The 21,114-nt window shown below is 42.8% G+C and overlaps 2 protein-coding genes across 3 annotated transcripts in view; one reads left to right on the forward strand and one right to left on the reverse strand.

Moving 5' to 3' along the window:
• Positions 1-21,114, reverse strand: part of LOC126948019 (60S ribosomal protein L36a-like) — a 731,948-nt gene that overhangs the window by 341,220 nt on the left and 369,614 nt on the right. The gene's annotated exons all lie outside the window — the stretch shown is intronic.
• The window catches only part of FGF12 (fibroblast growth factor 12), a 584,467-nt gene that overhangs the window by 326,123 nt on the left and 237,230 nt on the right, over positions 1-21,114 (forward strand). Inside the window, exon 1 of one of the 2 annotated variants that reach the window (XM_050779248.1) lies at positions 2,881-4,439. The exons of the other annotated variant lie outside the window; for it this stretch is intronic. Within the exon in view, the coding sequence (XP_050635205.1) occupies positions 4,241-4,439 (199 nt within the window). The 5' untranslated portion in view covers positions 2,881-4,240. Of the gene's footprint in view, positions 1-2,880; positions 4,440-21,114 lie in introns of those variants that run through there. 2 annotated transcript variants of the gene reach the window in all.

A 21,114-nucleotide genomic window follows, 5' to 3' on the forward strand; every position in this document is an offset into this window, starting at 1 on the left:
ATGTTGCTCTCAGAAAGCTGACATTGATTGTTTTTGTTCTGTTCTTTAAATGCCTAACTTGATGTTGTCATGTTAAGACAGAGAGGAGAACTTCAAACAGCACCGGTTACCTTTTTCATCTTTCCTCCTAACTTCCTTCTCTCCTGTGCCTCTGTTTTGGTTACCTTCTGCATCAGCACACCCTCATATCTCATCAACCTACAGAAAAAAATCAGCAACACAAAGACTCAAGAATACACATCCTCTTTCCAGGTCTTTTGTAGGGGGTGTGGGTGCACAGGACTGCAGTTCTGGAGAAATGTGCCATGTTTTACTTCTGTCTTCTAGTATTATTTAGTTTGCAAACATACATTAAACTCTGAAACTTTGACACCCGGAGAAATGGTTAAGAATTTAGATTCCCAGGCTCTACCCATACAGACTTCGACTTCGTGTTTTGAGAGACCGTCAGGAATCGGCATGTTAACAAGCATTTCAGGTGAATCTCATGCATTTTCTTTGAAAAAAAAAAAAAAGCCATCCTTTTATTCATTCATTTGGCATTTTCCAGTTTTCAGAACGCTTACATATGCATATTCAGTTCTGTGAGGTAGATGAGAATGATTATCCCCATTTTGAGGATATAAAAGAGACTCCAAATTTAGCAATAATTTCCTCAAGGCCTCATTATACACCCCCTCTTGCCTATTTCTCTGGCTACTCCCCTTAGCTGACCTTTGTCTCTTTGGGTGTTTAATTGCAAGGCAGGGAGCCCCCAAAGCCCACTGTACTATCCATGTCTGCCTTGCTCAAGAATGAGAGAAGTCTTCTGTTAGCCACGGAAGGAAAATAATTTTATTTGTGGAATGTGAGATTTTCCTAATTGATATAATTACCGGTTGATGTTCAGTAATGCCCCTCACCCCATCCAGATGCACATATGGAAATGCATTCAGCCTTGCTTTGGTACTTAAGGTATGTGTGCGTGTGTCTTTTTCACATGTTTGGTTCTGTATTGTTAGAATTCCAAGGATATATCCACTGTCTTCATTCAGCCACACTGAACTGCTGCAGGGGATGTGTGCTCCCCAAATGACAGCTGGGATTCTCCCTTTCCTCAGGATGTCTTGCCTATTTAATCCTCCTCCCAGCTGTTTGTCCCATGAGCCCCTATCTGCCAGCCTCTGCTTTGCCCAGCTGGCAGCCTGGAAGGTCCAGGCCCCTGGGCATTGTAGGGTGTTAGACTCCTGCTTGATCTGAACAACGTCACAGATCTCAATCCTTTTCATCTCCCACGTGAATCTTGGCTAGGCCCATAGGTTTGTGCTCGTATCTAGAGAGCTCCTGGGGTCCTTCTGAGTCCCACATCCATTTTCAGTAGCTTCCAGGGCCTGCATTTTCCTTGCCTTCTATTAGGATGTTTCCAACATACACCTGACTGTGCTTGGAAATCATACATTTAATCCTGCCGCACTACCCTAGATGCTTAGTGAGGTGTCTGAAGGAGAGAGATTAGGGATATATGAAGAGAAATTGTAAGTAGAAACCAATAGCCGCTCCCAGACTTTATCATGAATGGAAGGTGATTAATGCTTCATGCTGCATTTTAACTTGGAGAACTCCTCTGCCCAGTGTCTCCAACATCAGACATCATCACACTCACGTCTGGAGACCTGATTGCACTCCACAGCTTGTGGTTGACTATCCTTGTCCACATCACTCCCTCACTGCACTTGGAGTCATCCTCTGTGCGGGTTGCTTATTTGGGCTCTCTTTTTAGGGGCTGAGCCTGCTTTGTAGCTTTCCAGACAGAACCAAGAAATCCGGGTTCCAAGAAGGAGGGAAACACTTTTTCCTGCTCCAAAATGAGCCATAGGTGGGGCCCATGATAAAGTCCAAGAGGTCATTGTTACTTTCTCCAGTGTTCACTTTCTTCCTAACTAAACAGAGAATTCTACGTGCTCAAGCTTATAGGAGAGAGCGTGGACTGCATTTTCTCAGCTCCCCCATCTCTCACCCCCGCTTTGCGCACCTAGGGTCCTTTAACCCCCACTGTGGTTGTGTTTCTCTTGTGGGAGGGACCGGACGGAGCGGACCCGAGCTGCAGTTCCCTTGCTCTGCCTCTGAGAATTTCTCATCCAAACCTCAATCACGTAGGATTGCGTAGAGAGGAGAAAAGGGGAGAGACAGAAAACACAGAGAGGAGGGAGAGGGGTGGCGGGAGGGAGGGAGGAAAGAAGGGAGTCTGGGAGCCGAGGGCGCGAGGAAAGGGAACCTGACTAGAGCGCGCTGTGCATCCCAGCGCTCCAGGAGCCCGGCCCCCAGCTCGGCCCCACCTGGGCGCTCTTTCGCTCTTCCGTGGGTCGGCGGGCCGTGCGGGAGGAACTCTGGCTGCCGCCAGCTCTGCGTCCCACCCGCCATCTCGGCGGCTCTTGCCCCTGCCCGGAGTTTCCTGCGGAGCTAACACTCCAGCAGAGCCAGCCGGTGGGGCGGCGGCGGCGGCTCCGCGCGCCCAGAACCTCAGCCCATGAATGGGACTCCGCCCTGAGCGCCCCCTCCCGGGCCTGGGGAGGCGGCGGCGCGGCGGCGGGGGGCGCCCCGCAAGCCCGCGGCTCTGAGCGGCCACCCGCGCAGCAAGTTGGGCGAGTTGGCAGCCGCCGGCACCTGCCTCCTGGCCCCGGCCCCTGATTCCGCCTCCGGCCCCAAGTGCCCGGGTTGCGCCCTCGGCTGCCCACCGCGGGAGCCCCAGGAGGCCTAGGGGCCCCGCCTGCGCCCCCGGCGCCAGACCATGGTGGGCAGCTCCGGCCAGGAGCCGCAGCCTCCGCGAGCCGACGTCGCCTGCAGCCAGCCCCCGCCCCACCCGAGCGGACGCGCGGGTGTTCGCAGCGCGCGGGTCACTTCCTTCCTCGGCCGGGATGGGCGGCGCGGGACTGAGTGATCGGCCTTGCGTCCGGCGGGTAATCCCCATCTGATCTGCTGCCTGTGAGCTGCTGACTGCCGGGGCGCGCGAGCCTGGGGGGCACGGGCAGCAGCGCGGCGATGACCTGATCCCGAGCCCGCCAGGGCGCCCCTTCCTTCCCTCCCTTCCCTCGCTCCCTCTGAGCCTGTGCGGAGACCGGCTCGGTGCGGCGGCCCCGGGTGGACCATGGCGGGGAGCTCCAGTTAAAGGCGTGTGGGCGCCGAGCTGGAGAGGACACCTTCGGCATCGCTGCCTTTTGAGGGGGCTTATTTAAACTACTGAGTCATTCCAGATTTAGGATTCCCTAAATAATCACCAACTGTGCCCGTCTCGTGCCGGAAAGCAAGCGGAAAGAGAAAGAGCGCCCACTCTTGGGACCCCGCAGATCGCCTCTCGCTGGTTTCTCCCCGAGGGGTGCTTGGCCCTCGAGGATATTCCCTCCCTCCCTGCCGCCCTCCCCCCTCCCTCGCCTCCCGCTCTCTTTGCAGTGCTGCTGGCCGGGAGTCGCTCTCACCGCAGCTGGAAACAGCTGCCCCCGCCCCGCGCCCCTACCCAGACTCCGGGTAACCGCTCCCACTTCGCGCCTCTGGGAATTCCAGAACTCGGGTGGCCGGCCCCTGGAAAGCCGCAGCCGGCGCGATGCATTCCGTAGACCTCACCCTGCCGGGACGGACCTCCTAATCTTCAGAACCGCGGGCCGCAGGGAGTTAAATTGCTGCCTTCCTCTCCTCTCGTGCGGTTGGTGGCTTGTTTTCTAAAGGAACGTTTTATTCACTTTTTAGTATTTTCTACCCGGGGCGCGCTACCCGCCTGGGTCCAGACTCTGCTTTGTAAACGGGTTTTCTATGTATGTATGTGTAGGTATACTTTGGACACCTTACAACGCTTGCGCCTCTCCAACAGAGGCACGGCTTGTTATTTTGGACATCGTTCTTCCCCTTCCACTTGGTACCCCGAACGCAGTGTGACTAAACTCCCCACTGCCCCTTGGACGCCGATCGCCTTGGGGTGCAAGTTTGGGGTGCAAACGTCTACTTCGCAAGAGGGCCTGGGACCGCCCCGCCCCCGCCGCCAGAGGTTGGGGAAGTTTACATCTGGATTTTCACACATTTTGTCGCCACTGCCCAGACTTTGACTAACCTTGTGAGCGCCGGGTTTTCGGTACTGCAGCCTCCTCAAATTTTAGCACTGCCTCCCCGCGACTGCCCTGTCCCTGGCCGCCGAGCTCCTGCCCTCACCCCGGCAGAGCGCGAGCCGGAGGGCGCAGTAGAGCCTGGGGCCTGGGGCCCTCGCTGAGCAGCTATGGCTGCGGCGATAGCCAGCTCCTTGATCCGACAGAAGCGGCAGGCGAGGGAGTCCAACAGCGACCGAGTGTCGGCCTCCAAGCGCCGCTCCAGCCCCAGCAAAGACGGGCGCTCCCTGTGCGAGAGGCACGTCCTCGGGGTGTTCAGCAAAGTGCGCTTCTGCAGCGGCCGCAAGAGGCCGGTGAGGCGGAGACCAGGTCAGTAGAAGCCCGGAGAGTGGGCTCCCCAGAGGCGGACACCCTCTCTCCCCTTCCTCAAAGCACCTCGGAACGCCCGTGGAAGGGAACCAGGATTCCTCTTTTACCTTCTGACCCCTCTTCTCTCATTTCCAGACTTCTCTCTTTCAACCACTCTGTCAATTAATAGCTTCTTGCCCCATATTCAGCAAAAACACTTTCTACTTTGATCAATCCAGGGTTTGACTAGAAGAATTACATGTATAGATGCACTTATTCTAAAAGAGCCTGTAGAGTCCTTGAGGGGAGTGAGTGACCACCTCATTCATTCATTTATTCATTCATTGGTTCTTTCTCTCTCCCGCTCTCCCATCCATCCATCCATGCATCCATCCGTCCATGCATTCATCCGTCCATGCATCCATCCATGTGTAGAGTACCATACTTACGCTGCCCACTGAGGACCTAAGGATTAATACAGCTCTTCCCTTATCTCTCATAATCCATGATAGACACCTAGTAGACACCAGATGAACTTAAATATATTATTTTTCCAACTCTTCCTCCAGCAACACTTGGCTTTGCATATTTCAGACGCCCTTGTCAATTTCTCACCTCTTCATTTTTCCCTCATGCCCTTTCACTTCCTTTACACAGTCTTCATTTTCCTGTTATTTTCTTCCAACCCCTCTCATGGTTTCCAAGGACTCTGCTCATTAACGTTTCTGTGCTATTACCACACTTAGCACACTCACACTTCTGGGACATTGAGGGAACAAGACAGTATACACAGTTTGGCTTCAAGGAGTGTATAGAAAACTTCAGCTTGATCAGGGATTTTCATGGCATGGGCTTTTCTGCAGCCCTGACCACAGATGATTGTTTTGGATATGTCTCTACTTGCAAAGGGAAATTGGACACCCCAAGTTTCGACATGATGATTCCCAGCTCAAGCCAGGCCAGTGTTCCCAGCTTGAGAGAATGAAAGCAGAATTGCAGAGAGATCTGTGCTTCCATCAGGCTGTTGGTTTTCTGGTTGTGGCTGCAGAACCATTTGCATTCTGCAGATACTCTACCCCTGTTGTGGACAACTGAAAGGCAGCACTGTCTAGAAAGGGAGCCTGCTCTGTACTTAGTTGGCTAGTTTGTCTCTTTGCAACTCTGACTGTGGTGTGCTGTTGGTTTCTAGCAATGAGGCACATGGATGGGTCCATTGGATGAAGGACCACACTTGGGAAGTCTGGACAAGTGGGGCTCAGAATTAGCTCAGAAATTTGGAATTAAGCCTTGTGAAGAAGCGACCCTGTTTCATTTTCCATTGGGTTTTCATGACATTGTCCACTCCATACTAGGCTCATTTTCTTATTTTGTGATGAAGATAAAGTAGTAAATCTCAGGAGTATACAAAAATAGTTATGATCCCAAGACAGGAGCTACTAGTCTATATTATTTTATGTCCAATTAGTATAGCATGTTCATTTTATAAAGTGAAGATTTATGCAATAGTTTGAATTACCCCTACAAAGGAATTCACCTAGTGTAAAATAAAATAACCTGTTCTGTTGTGGAGGGATAATTTGGAGGCCTTCTTTTCTTAAGGCTTATGTGGTCTATAGAGAACTTCAAGGTTCTGAACTCAGTGTAACTTTTATATCTCAATCTCTGAAGTACGTGCTTGCGCTCTCGTTGGGATAATTATATGATGTCTTTGAGTTGATCCTAGTCAGCCTCTTCTAAAAAACAAGATAGTAAGAATGATAGGTGGATATATGTGAACGGATAAGATAAACTGATCCTGATCTCTGGAGTTGACTTGGAGATGATCAATGGGTTACTTCTGCATGGCTTTATTTTTATGGCTTCATTTTGCATGGGAAGGAAGGACCGTATTTACTGCTTCCTATGGGCTCTTCCTTAGCATTTCATTAGAAAACAGAGATTTGAGGCAATTTCTGAATTTATGGTTTTCTTCAGTGTTCATTTAATTTGCCTCCCTTTTTCTTCTACATAGTGTTCATCTTATCAGAGAGGATCCTGCCTGGTGACTTCCTATAGCTAAAGTGTCACAATAACAATCTGGCAGAGAGATGGCAGGACCTATTAAGACATTCTCAGTGCAAGGGCAACCTGCGTGTATTTGTATACCATTTCAGTTTGTTCTGAAGCTTAGCTTAGAAGAATGGGCGTGTGGTGTGTGGAAAAGCTTTTTGGGAAAATGATAGTGTGCTATTATCTTTACTAACAAAGCCAAATAATTAATCTGTTGATTTGCTGTCAGCAGCCATGATTCACATAGCATGGAATAAGTCTATTTATAGAGAGATAGCACCCTCCACATATCAGTTCCAGAGAGGAATCTTTAGCTGGATTGGGAGGAAGTTGCTAAACACCAAAAAGAAAACTATTTGAATCTGTTTTATAATCACTTTGATGTTGTATTCACTTAATGTTTGACTTATTCTTGAAACCACTAGCCTTCCTAAGCCATATCATCGTGAACTAACAAAGTAACTCACAAATGGTAAAGTGGCGAACTGGAAGAATTTGTCCTGATAAAGAATTTCCACTCTGAATTTCTGTCACTGAGACACATGTTCCATTGAGCAGACTTTCTAGGGGAGTGAGGCTTAGGAAGTGAATCTAAGGCAAGAGTTTGATGGGAAAGGCCACGGTTGTATTTCTGATTTCAGGGCTGACACACTGAGTATCTCTGCTTCTCTTTTTTCTTAGCTAACCAAGTTCTGATATATGTAGTGTTGAATTTTTATAAATACAGTGGCGATCCTGAAATTACCATGGCAAAGGGTTCAGATTTAAGATGACAGTAACGCAGAATGAAAATATGGGAAATGACTAGGTACGACCTCACATCACACAGTTTCAGGGCCAGGGTGCACAGTGGATCCTTTTTGTGCAGCAAAATCTCTGTCTTTATAGATGAGAAATCCTGGAGCCATTGCAAGTTTCTAATTTATCTAGGGTTGCACAACTAGGTTTTGTCAAAATTGAGACTAGAACTAGATTCAGTTGACTTTCTTTCCTACCTTCTTTGCAACACAGCAGAAAGTATTGTCAACTAGTGTGAAGAACTGGATGTCTTCTGTCACAGTTTTAACCATTGGTATTATTGTTATCATTGTGATCATTATTTTATAATTAGAACAGATATAGGGTAGAGTAGAAGAGGTAACTTGTAGAAGAAGGCATAGGCTAAGGAGGCCATTGGACTTCAGCAATGACCACCCTATAGCATTATTGAAGACCTATAGGCAACATAGGGTTAATAAGCCCCTTAGACACTGTGTGGGCTGTAGATCTTTGAAAATGAAATGTTGGAGACCCTGAACTGGAAAGTTGGATGAGGCCATTGAACTGTGAAAAAGCCTTTAGAACACTTCTATTTTGTGTACTTTCTAATGAGAAAAGAGTGTTCTTATAGTCATTATTTGAGTCATTATTTATGTGTGAAAAGGCTGTATTAGTCAGGCACACTAGAATATTTTCCTAAATGTTGATACCACTTAATTTGCTGTATCTAGACTATTAGCACATCCGTATGAATTATATGCTTATTCATGTCCAACCTTTTGCTTTATTTTGAATAGAAACACTAGTACAAATGATTGACTACAAAATGATGTATGTTTTGACTCATAAGTTATTACAGACAAAGGGTAAAACTCACAATCAAGGAGGGAAAGGTGTTTGCAGAATCTGAATGTCTGAGTGGCCACGAACCTTGGAGGTCATCAATATTACTCTTCCAGTTTTCAAATGAGACCCTCTCTGGAAAGAGCAAAGCAGTTGATTAAGCCTAAATCTAGGTATTTTAAGTGATGTGGGTGTTTTTATTATATTTCTATATAGCTTAGTTTGTTACCTCAAACCAGAACATTAAAAGAATAATCAATCAGGAAAAATCTGTCTTAAAACCTAAAGATCTTCAGAATTTTTTTATAATTTAAAGATTTGATTTCATACACTGATCCCTTTAAAAAGTGATGGGGTAGAATTACCCTACATGGTAAAATAAATCAAAGTAGTAATTGTAATTTACCCAATTTTGTTGATTTTCATTTACCTTATCTTTCTGAGTCCCTGTTTCTGCTGTTATAAAAAATTGTGGTTATTCAAAATATTTCAGTATTATTTTAAATTGTTTTGGTAGATGCATAGTGTTTAACAGTATACTCAATCAACAGTTTTATTATAAAACATATCCTTTTGCATAGAGGAAGAAAATATCATAGGAAATAGAAACTTCAAGAAGAAAGTTGAGAGTAAAGGTCAAATGTTTAATCATGTGATTTATGGAATATGAGTTAGATTTTTATAAATTGCAATAGTTTTGGCCAATATATGGGTCAAGAAGAGATTTATATGACAGGTGATATTTTACATTTATAGGAAGTACTTTGATTACATTTTCTCTTTTACAAGTATGACTCATATCTGAACTACAAAATCAGCCTAATTAAATGATATTTGGCTTGATGTTTGTTGAAAAAATAAAACAGTGAGACCCCTAACTTTTCAGAAACCCATCTTAGGGTTTAAACTGATATTTTGAACGTGCTTTTAAAATTCTTTTCTCTCTACAGCAGTGCGTTCTCATCAATAAATTATGTTTCCATTGCAAGAACATTTTAAAATAGCAGTTATTGTGATCTCTTGATTTCTTTCATCCCACAGAGATCTCATCAAGCCATAACTTGAGATTAAGTCTTTAAAGTTTTAATGAATTTGTTAATCTTGAACAGAAGGAGAAAAACAATTTATAGGAAATGAGGCAGTCTCTGCATTTGAGGAAGCAATAGGAATATTTTGGAAGATCTTTAGAAATGTAAGCTTTGTCTCATAAAATTGTATTTTAAAAGGTCCTGGACTTAGTCGTATAGAAACACATTGCTTTTATTCTTGGTGAGAGAAGAAATTTGCTCTGGAAAATTTGTAGATTTGCTTTGGAAAATGTGTTAATAGTGATTAATTTTTTCTTGTCTCTTCTTTGACTGCATGATCATCATGTATATTTGCTTTTGACATATAGAATTATTATAGATTTTATGATGGTTCCACAAAACAGCCTTGTTAGACATAGGAGAAACACTTGATATGCTACATTTTGGATTTTATCTTCTGGCTTACCCATGGAATTACAGAACTTTTCTTATTTTCTAAAGAAAGGTACACCACATCTAAAGGGCTCTGATTCCAAGACTACCTCCTAAGCATCTGTGAGTTGGGAGAAGCTTAGATGCAAAATGCCTATAAATTAATCATCTATAATAATAAATTTTAAAAATAATAACTTGACTTCAGGATTTATAGAATTTCTTTACAATTTTTGCTTCTTTTACTTTTCATAGCAGTCTGCTGAGATAGCCCCATCTTAGAAAAAAGAAAACTAAGCCTCAAGTGGCAATGAGACTTGTTCAGATTCATGGAATCAGAAGATGACTAAGTGTCACATGGCCCTCAGTCCCACACTGCAGATAATCTGCCTTTATCTCCCACCACACTGAGGGCTAGGAAGCCCTGAATCTGAAATAACTTAATGTGACTTGAAGCTGGGAAACTATTGTTGGGGTGAATCTGATAAAAAGTCCAAGAAATGTAGAACATGATTACATGGTTTATTTTGCTGTGTGTGTGGTCTAGAGCCCCTAGGGTGGAGGAGAGAAGTGGAAAGCTGATGGAGATCTTCAGGGCAGGACTGAAGAAGCAGTCCCATGGCTATGTTGTTATGTGCTGAGCGGCTTAGGCTCCTGGCTCAGATGTTCCTATCTGAATGCCAGGAGCCTTGAAGATATCAAGGGTTGCCACAGGGGATACCTAATGACCCTCTGGGAGACTTGGGCCCAGAGGGCCAGACTCTCTTAACCATAAACATAAACAATTGCTTCAGATGTTTTGGAGAGTGAAGAGGTTAACACCAAGTTAAAGAGAGCCCTGTAAGATTTAATCTTTTTGTTTGTTTGTTTAACTTAAGTGATAGCATAGCAGAATGATTAGGTACCTGGACTTTGGAGTGGGATGTGAATTCAAATTATGGTCTTATTATTTGTAAGAACATTAGGCGAGTTTCTTAATATCTTTGCACCTCAAAGATATCAGTTTGCTGATTTGTAAAATGAAGATATTACCTCTAACTTTTGGTCAAGAAATGCCTCTTTGAGGAAGAATCATTTAAGCTGAGCTGCAAAAGATGAAATAGGCATACAGGAATGGAAGAACATTCAAGGCAGAAGAGAACAACTTGCATGAAGATTGATGTGAGAGGGAGCTCGGTGCTTTTGAAGAAATTGAAGTATAGCTGGAGCAACGAGAACAAAGGGGAGAGGGGTACAGATGATGTTGGAAAGCTTGGCAAGAACTGCAGGACCTTGAGAAGCCTAAGATGAATTTTGTATTTTAATCTAGGGTCCAAAGAAAGATCAGCAGTATGGGGTGATATCATGCAACTTGTATTTTTAACTGGGCACTTTGGCTTTGGAGAAGAGAACGGATAGCAATGGAGCCAGAGTAGAAGCAAAGGAACAGTAAGGAGGCTAGGGCATCAGTCTGGACCAGCAGTTCTCAAAGTACAATACAGAGGCCCTAGAAGCTTCCCGATAATCTTTTAGTGGATCCACAAGGTCAAAATGATTTTCATAAAAAATATTTCCTAATACCACTAGTTATTTGCCATTTTCACTCATTCTGTCACAAGTGTCCACTGGAATGTTCCAGAGACTCTGTGATATATCCACAATCGTCTGTAAAAGGTACTAAAAGTTTCCTCCCTTTTCAACCACGTTTCTTTGTGAGGCCAGGTTGTCCTTATGTACTTCATCCACAATAAGATATCAAAAGAGATTGAATGCAGAAGCAGACTTGAGAACAATGACTTCTATTAAGCCAGACATTAAAAAGATTTACAAACAATTTATAAACTAGTTTTTTCATTAATTCCTTTTTGTTTGTTTTGGAAAATACAGATAAGTTTTATTAAATCATGCTATTTATGTTAACACTTAGTGGAGCTTATTATTGTATTAATAAACAAATAATCATTTGAAAAATTTCACTGTAACTTCTAAATATAGTAAATATTGAGAGATATAAACTACATAAGCACAAAGCTCTTTGGGGGTACTCAGTAATTTCTAGGAGTGTAAAGGATCCTGAAAACAGAAAGTTTGAGAACCACTGGTCTAGGTTATAGATGATGTTGAAACGAAGTTGGTGGCCATGCATATGAAAAGAGTGGGTAGAGGTAGAATGAGCAGAACCTCATGAGAGGTAGACTATGAGTGGAGAGTGGAAGGTGCCTGGATGATTCCTGGCTGTACTATTCCATCGTGAATTGCATGTTTGTGGAGATGGAATGGGGAAGGAGCAGGGTTGATAGAGGTCAAATAATGTAATTGCCCAACTACAAAACACTATAGAATGTGAAGGTGGGGACTGCGCCTGGTGGCTCACACCTATAATCCCAGCACTTTGGAAGGCTGAGGCAGGCGAATCACAAGGTCAGGAGTTCGTGACCAGCCTGGCCAACATGGTGAAACCCTGTCTCTACTAAAAATACAAAAATTAGCTGAGCGTGGAGGTGGGCGCCTTTAATCCCAGCTACTTGGGAGACTGAGGCAGGAGAATCGTTTGAATCTGGGAGGCAGAGGTTGCATTGAGGTGAGATTGCGTCATTGCACTCCATCCTGGGCCACAGGGTGAGACTCAGTCTCAAAAAAAAAAAAAAAAAAAAAAAAAAAAGAAAAGAATGTGAAGGTGGAAGATTGGGTTTTATTTATTGTTAATAGTTTTACAATACCCATATATATAAGGTTGTTTACTTTATTCTTGAACTCGGAAGTAAACAGTTGCCTTTGAATAGTCAAGTGACTTTACAAACACAAATTTTGTAAACTACTCTTTTTCTGCCTATTGTTAGTGATTTGATTAGTTTGTAGTATTTATAGGCCTCCCAGACTCCATGCTTCTAACCACACTTACGTTAATGCCTCATAATTGAAAATTGGACTGACGGTTTTACATTTGAAGATTCAAACAACCATGGATGGAAATATTTCAAGAAGAAAACCATAGTACAACCATGCTATGCAAATACTATGCCATTTTATGTAAAGGACTTGAGGATCCTCAGGTTGGGTATCCGGAGGGTGGGGGTCCTGTAGCCACCACTCCTCACCCTGAACACAGGGAGGGATGACTATACTCCATACAGTCCTGTCTTCATTACTTTTTAGGAGTCAGCAGAGAGGGCCCCTAAGGCCTAAGACCAAACTTGGTTCCCTAGAAGTAAAGAATGACATGGGACAAATAGGATCTGTATGTCGAATCACAAAATGTTAGCACTTAGAGCTTATATAAGCCAGTGGTTCTCAGCCCTAGCTGCAAAATGAAATCAACTGGGAGTTTTTAAAATGTACTAATGCCAAACACCTAGAAAGTCTGATTTAGTGTGTTCAATCTGGGACCCAGGCATCAGCCATTAGTTTTGTCTGCTTGTTTTGAACCCCCTATATGATGCTAATACGCAGCCAGGATTGAGAGTCCCCAACCTGTTCCAATTCCTTTATTTCATAACTTGTGGGCCTTAAACAAAATGAATGATTTTATTAATGTCTTTAGGAACACATCCATGATGCCTAGAAATTTTATACACCAATATAATTTATCATGATGGTCTCTTCTGTCTCAGTGCATTCTGGTTGTTATGACAAAATACCATGCACAGGTGGATTAAACAACAGAAATCTATTTTTCAGCGTTCGAGAGGCTGGCATTCCCAAGATCAAGGTGCCAGAAGATTTGGTGTCTGTGAGGGCCTGCTTCCCTGGTCATAGTTGGCAGTCTCTGCTGCCTTTTCAAATGGCAGAAGGGGCAAGGGAGCTCTCTGAGGTCTCTTTTATAAGACCACTAATCCCATTCGTGAGGGCAGAGCCTTCATGACTTAATCACTTTTCAAAGGCTTCCACTTCCTAATATCATCTTGGAGGTTAGGATTTCAGCATTGGGCAGGGGGAGGGGCACGTAAGCATTCCGTCCAAGGCACCATTTTTCTTTCTTTTTTTTTTGCTTATATTTGAATCTTTCCTGTGCTTAATGATGTCCCAAAACTGAGCTGCATCATCGTATGGAATGCTTGCATGCCTCGTCTTCTTGGTGAAAACTTTAGTTCCCAAGCACAGGACCTGGTCAGCACTAGATTTCTCAGCACTTAGCATACTGCCTGTGTCACTGCAGTTCTTCCGTTGCTGTTAAATCAATGAGGAAATGACATCCTGACTCATTGAGCAAGCCTCAGAGGAAGAAGGATCCTGAAGTTAGCATTTCTCCTTCCCACCTAAGGATGCTGAGATCCTGGGACTTCTCAGTTTCACAGGACTGGTTAGATTCTGAATTTGAACTCAGGTTTGTTTTTCCTAATCTAGTTTTCTTTCTACTCTGCCAGTCCTGGAAATGGACCTCAGTTTCTGTCTTTGAAAAACAAACGAGTTATATATAAGAATATATAAGAGCTAGCCTGGTGCGGTGGCTCACGCCTGTAATTCCAGCACTTTGGGAAGCTGAGGCAGGCAGATCACTTGAGGTCAGGAGTTTGAGACCAGACTGGCCAACATGGTGAAACCCTGTCTTTACTAAAAATACAAAAGTTAGTCGGGCGGGGTGGTGCATGCCTGTAATCCCAGCTATTTGGGAGGCTGGGGCAGGAAAATCACCTATCCCGGAAGTGTAGGTTGCAGTGTGCCAAGATCGCGCCACCACACTCCAGTCTGGGTGACAAAGCGAGACTCTGCCCCCTTGCCCAAAAAAAAAGAAAAAAGAATATATAAGGGCTTTTTTTTTTGAAACCTAGTCGTGCTTTGTTGCCCAGGCTGGAGTGCGGTGGCGCCATCTCAGCTCACTGCAAGCTCTGCCTCCCGGGTTCACGCCATTCTCCTGCCTCAGCCTCCCGAGTAGCTGGGACTGCAGGCGCCGCCACCACGCCCGGCTAATTTTTTGTATTTTTAGTAGAGACGGGGTTTCATCGTGTTAGCCAGGATGGTCTCGATCTCCTGACCTCGTGATCCTCCCGCCTGGGCCTTCCAAAGTGCTGGGATTACAGGCGTGAGCCACCGCACCTAGCCATAAGGGCCTCTTTAGCCTGAAAAGCCATTAACTGTGGCTCCCCTCACCCCAGGAGAAACATTTGTGACTGGGAACATGAAACACAAATCTTTTCCCTGCTTCTTACTTGAAGGACAAGACTATTTTCTTAGTATGCTGTTTTGGATGTTCCTAACTGCATCCTATGGTTTAATTACTCACAATGCACTAATAAAGAAATCTGTCTAAAATATCAGTCTTTCTCTTGACACCAATTTAGGCTTATTTTATCTCTTCAAGGATTAGGAATTACATCAGTGTGCTGCGTGCTGTGCTATAGATTTTTTTTTAAAGGGGGTTTGAAGGGAAGAGTGAAATTTGTGAAAGAAGAACTATAAACCTGGATAAGTTGCATAAGTTATAAAGATAAAATAGAGTAAAAAGTTCATAAAGTTTTTTTTTTTTTTTTTCAATTGCACTGGTGATTTAAATGTTGCATTTTAATTTTGGGAACTCAAAAGATGACCCAGATCACCTTCACAGTGTCCTAGAATCAGATAATGCTTTAAAAATCATTAAGAAACAGGGGCGGAATTTAAGTAAGTGCCCAAAGTAGGGATCTGTATTCAAATTTCGTGGTTAGAATCGGTGTCAGGTTCTGTTTTCAGTCAAATAGCTCCAGCTGTCTACACAACATTACCGTCTACACATGATACTACATTTGAGAAGGGAAAGTCATCTAGAGTCACCCACAGAGGCCGCAACAGACAAGCTTCATCCGTATCTGAATAATTAATATAAAATGATGGAAGATACAGAGGATCTCAAATTCTATGGAAACCAAAGTTTCTCAGTGAGGAGCGAGTCACATACGTGTTGCTGTCCTGCTTTGTTGCTTCAAAGGATACTGCAGTGGGTTTTTGCAACTCGAGTCTAGCTAGGAGAAGAAGAGATGGCCTATGAGATGATGGTTCAGAAGCTCAGAATTCTAGGAAAGGAAGTCACAATGATAGAAACCCAGACATCCTCTGTAGTCCTTCTTATAGGATATTCCTCTGAGAAACGGGAGCTTTACTTTCTTTTCGGAAAAGTAGAGAGGATTCCTCATGGCCTCGTTGCCTCACCTGTCTTTGCCTGACAATCCCTGGGCCATTATCCTCTGCAGCTTTTGCTCAGGAAAGGAGTTGGCAGCATTGTGGCCAGGCCGCCTCCACATTCTGCAGCTCTGGTTTCCCAGGCATTCTATCTACTCCTCCCTCTCCACCTACAGGTCATGAGAAAAGCAGGACCAAGAAGGAAACTTGCTTTGAAATGATGCTTTTCCTGGTATTGCCACAAAGCTCCCTTCTTTGAAATGCTCCCGAGTGCGTTTTCTGGGTTCCCACATGGCTTTATGAGTTAGAGTTCCATTCATTATGATTCTGCTAATGGAGCTACCATCTTGGTTGGGAGCCTGCCCCTTTGGGGTAAGTTTCAGTCTGGTGAAGATGGAGGTTCCTTGGTCCTGATTCTTGTTATTTTCAGTGAAACTGCTGTCCTGCCTGCTGTCTTTTTCATGCTCAGCAACTACATTCCTTCTGAAGCTGGTTTTCTTTGAGATTATGCGGACACCTGTGAGGTCTGAAGAGCAGCAAGCTTTATGCACCTGGGTTCATTATTTGAATTCAAACTCTGGTTGAACTGGCACTTTGATTAAGACTTTTGTCTCAGGCCATTATATATCTTGCACTTGGAGTTGAGTACCTGTGACAATAGCCTTGAGATGTCCACCTGGTAGGGTATATATGGAAAGTGTTGGTGGGTTTGAATTGGTAAACAGAGCTCATTACAATACACCTGCCCACCTCATGGAAGAAGGAGATGAGACTCATAGTGGGTGTTAGGTCATACAACTATGAAAGGCAGAGCAAGGACTAAAATTTGCGATAAGGCTATACCTCACTGCTGCACCACAGCTGCCTCCTTTTGGGGCCCGTTGCCCAGTGCTGGTAGCAAGAGCTATATGCCTGTTCTGTGTCTGGAGCAATATAAATGTTGGGTAGCTGTGTTTAAATATCTATAGTCAAGTTATGTTGCTAGACACCTATTGAGTATTTGTATATCATGTGCTTCGGAGTGGGATATAGAAATACTGAGAAATCATTGTCTTCTTTTGTGTAAGGTGGTATATAATTAAGATTTGTTAACTCTTGCCTGATTTGCGTTACTGTGTTCCAAGTTATAGTTTTGCTGTATTATTTTGGACCGTTCCTCCTTTAATGTCTATATTTCAAGAAAAACAGTAATTTCTTAATTTAAAAAAAATTAGCCACAATCTGTCTTTTAAAAATACATGTGTGGGCTCAATGCCTGGTTAAGAGCAGACAGATTATTATTGTATCATCAATATGAATAGGCTCCACAATCAAGGTTCTTTCTCCACCCTTCCCCACATACTACTCTAGCTGACCCAAACCTTCTTGACATTCATAGAACATTTACTGCATCTGTCCATTTCAGTTCTTTTAGTTTATAGATGTTTTTATTTCTCCACGAGGGATGCCATTAACCTCCACACCTATCCTTCACTTACCCAGAGACAACCCCTCATTTATCCACTCTGCTGCAGTCCTGCCCATTCTTCAAAGCCCAGCTCAACTCCCATCTCTTCTGCCAGATCTTCGCAGATCCTTCCAGGTAGAATGAATCACTGCCTGCCCCAGGCTTTGTACCCTGCACTGTTGTCTGCAGTTAGTCTGTCTTGTCTTATAATTGCTCTGTAAGTACCTCTTTGTCTCTGCAGCTGGAGAGTGAGTTCCTGGAGGGCAAGGGTCCTGTCATTTCAATGCTTTCTACATAGTAGGTGATCAGAAATAATTCATCAAAACGAAATTAATTCCAATGGTGACTAATGTGCTCATGGCATCAGTACTAGTCAGGCTCTGAGGGAATTTCTGCATATATATGAAAATGTTGGGAAAGAAAATAAATCAATATTTTTGGCTAATACAAATATCTCTTCATTTGATATTATTTGAATATTTGATATTATTTGATATTCATTTGAAATTCCAAAAATATTGTTACTCCAGTTTAATTTGATATATAGCTGTTAGATAAATACTGAGAACGTTATGTCTTTACTTATTCCCCAACCCAACTCCTAATGGCCATCCCTTCTTATACTGAGTATTTACTTTGCCTAACACCTTCAAACTGTACCTCTTTCTCACCAGAGCACCCACTGATGCAGGGGCAGTTTCTGTGGGAATGCGGAAAGAAGGAGCGTCTTTATATGAATTTATGTCTTTGCCCCAGAAACCTAGAAGGAGTGGGTGGTGCAGCAAATTTGGAAAAGGGCCCACTTCTATTTTGACTGGCTTAGGTTTCTTAATGTAAGGTTAACGAGGAATAACCTTTCCATGGATCTCTGATTCCGTCATGTCTGGTCCTTACATTTACAGTTGAGACCAACAAGTCATTTCAGTGTTAAATACCCTTGAGGGAACATATTCACTCTGGTTTCGCTTTCTTTGGTGAAGTGCTAAGTGATGGGGAAATACAGTATTGATTGGGTTTAATGAAAAAGGTTCTTTCCGTCAACTCTTGATTACCTCATTGGTTTTTCTTCTTTTCTCTTATTTTAAGGTTATTGATAGCAGCATTAAATAAGTCTTCTGTGTATGCTACAGTTCTCTGTATTTATTCTCTTGCTTGGTTTGAAACCCAACCTTTTTAAAAAGAAGATATAAATAAAAGAGGCTTTTGATTCAGTCTAAGGTAAGATGATGTCAGAGAAAAAATACTGGACTTGGAGTCAGAGTCCTAGTGACCTTGGGGAAGTCGTTTTTCTTCTCTTCCACTTAGTTTCCTTATTTTCAGCATAAAGGGGTTACTATCAATGATTTCCGAAATTCCTTTCAGATTTATTATTCTTGATGTATATTTATGGTGCTGATACTCAGGGAGGACAGGCATATGTATTCCAAGATATCTGTATGTCAGATATAAGAAAATGGCTTAATGATGTTTGATATGAAGTTCTAGAAGATTTGATATATATTAAATGGAATATCACAAATTCAACAAATATATTTTTATTAGCTTCTCTGTTGTGTATTCTTTATTTGTTCTTAGATTCATTCAATGGGACACAAATTGACTGTATTTCTAAATTTTCCTTATTTTAGTTTCTAGCACTTTGACAGGCCTTCAAGGTAGACCATTACAGAAGTTTGGACCTCAGCCCCAGAGGAATTTAATAAAATAGTGGAACTAGTATTTGTTTTAATGGCAAACACATTTATTTACTAGCGTAGTCTCAAAGATAATATAACAATTTTTAAAAAACAGACAGGAAAGGAACCATGTGATTTTGAGTGAAAGTTGGAGACTTTATGTCTGAGTAGGTTAATGTGTAATGTCATATTGCAGTACAGTTTTAAGCAATAGAAATGTGGTAAGGTATAGGATGCCATGGGAACTGATTGGAATTTTTGTGGAGAGGCAAATCATGCCTTAATTATCAAGTTTTTAGATTTCCCAGACTTGGAAAATAACTTTTAGATATGTTTTCCACCAGGACTTCATCAATTATGGAAATTTAAAAAAAGACAACATTTACTAAATATCAGTCTTGACATTTTCTTAGAATCATCACGTTTAATATTATGGGCAGTTTGTGAAATTACTTTATGCTCATTAGTGATAATAGTAGAAGACTTGATAAGGAAGGATATGATTAAAATATATCCTAAAATGATATCTTAGAGTTTCTGTGAGTTTAATTTATGTATATTATCCACGTTACCTACTTCCATAGGTGTTATTGGTATTTGACCTTTTTCTTTTTTTCCCCCATTTCCTTTATCTGAGCAGTATGATTACAATACACACAGGAAAATTCAGTTTTATCTTTTGTACCATTGATCATGTTACTTCACCAAAAAGAAGCTTGGCCTCCTCCCTGAATTTGAAGTATAATACAAAATCAGTTTTAACCACGAGAAGGGCTTTTTCTTTTTGAGGAAAGTGTCCTAAGAGTCAGTTAGAGGCCACCTCATAGTGTGTATCAAACATGAGGAAGCTTTTACAAAAACAATTTGGAGAGCTCCTATAGGATTATTTCTCCCTATTTACATATGAGTTGAGAGTGAATGTAGGATTCTACTGAATCACTGGCTAGTTTACTGTTTGATTAGAACAGGGTGCTAATAAAGTCATTTCTTGAGTTTAGTCCTTATGTAGAACATGGTAAAGAACAAAGCCTAGCATGTTGCTTGACACGCAGATGTCACATCAAATATATTTGTTGGATGAGTCACCTTACCAATGACATAGGCCTAACAAAGCATGGTAAATGCAGATTATCACTCCTGGTGGAGAGGGAGAGTGAAAGGCACTCAGCAATGCTCTATGAATACTCATAAATAGAGCCATCTTCACATACACTATGAACTTTTGGGAAATTCGAGTTTGTTAGGTGAAATGTTGTGATTCTGCTCTATCCCACATATAGATAGAATTAAAAAGCAAACCTATACCCCATTAACATTATAATCACAGAGTCTTAATATTGTAGAAAACTTCACAGGCAATGTAACTTCATATTTGAACTCACTGACTGCATCACCACTGTGCATTCATTTACATTTTCAATTATTTGACAAACATCCATTGTCTACTTCTAATCTGTCTAGTACTGAAGTATGGGTCAATAGAGAGAAAAAAAAGGCCTTTATCTTAAAAAGGTCGTGGGTTAGAGGAGATGCAGAACACCACAAATTACATGTGTAGTTCAGCTTGCTTCCTTCTTCCCTCCCTCCCTCCCTCCCTCCCTCCCTCTCTCCCTCTCCCTCTCTCCCTCTCCCTTGCTTGCTCTTCTCTCTCTCTCTTTCTTCTTTCTCTTCTCTTTCTTTCTCTTTCTTTCTTTCTCTTTCTTTCTTTCTCTCTCTCTCTCTCTCTCTCTCTCTCTCTCTGTTTCTTTTCTTGAGTTTCAGTCTTGTTGCCCAGACTGGGGTGCAATGGCGCAATCTTGGCTCACCACACCTCCTACCTCCTGGGTTCAAGCGATTCTCCTGCCTCAGCCTTCCAAGTAGCTGGGATTACAGACATGTGCCACCATGCCCAGCGCCTGGCTATTTTACTTTTTATTTTTGTATTTTTAGTAGAGATGTTTCTCCATGTCGGTCAGGCTGGTCTTGAACTCCCAACCTCAAGTGATCAGCCCACCTGCCTCCCAAAGTGCTGGGATTACAGGCATGAGCCACCACTCACAGCTTTAGTTCAGCTTTCTACTTGAATCTTATGATCTTCAATGGATGACACATGTTGTCAACTCTGATTATTAAATGATTTCCCCCAGTATTAATTCAAAAATCTGTCTTTTGGAATCTTCTTAATTCAAGTCTTCTGAGAAGCAAAAATAAAAACATAGGAAAAAATGTCAAATCCCTTCTCTCCGTAATAGTTCTTCAGATCAGCACTTATCAAACTTGTGAAATGCAGATTCTGATTCAGCAAGTTGGGGGGTGACTTTGGAATTCCCTCCCAGGCGATACCATCATTGCTGCCGGCCTGGTGCCCACACATTCAGTAGCAAGGCTTTAGTAAACGTAAATCTTTGATT

Source organism: Macaca thibetana, chromosome 2, assembly GCF_024542745.1.
Source record: "Macaca thibetana thibetana isolate TM-01 chromosome 2, ASM2454274v1, whole genome shotgun sequence".
Lineage (NCBI taxonomy): Eukaryota > Metazoa > Chordata > Mammalia > Primates > Cercopithecidae > Macaca > Macaca thibetana.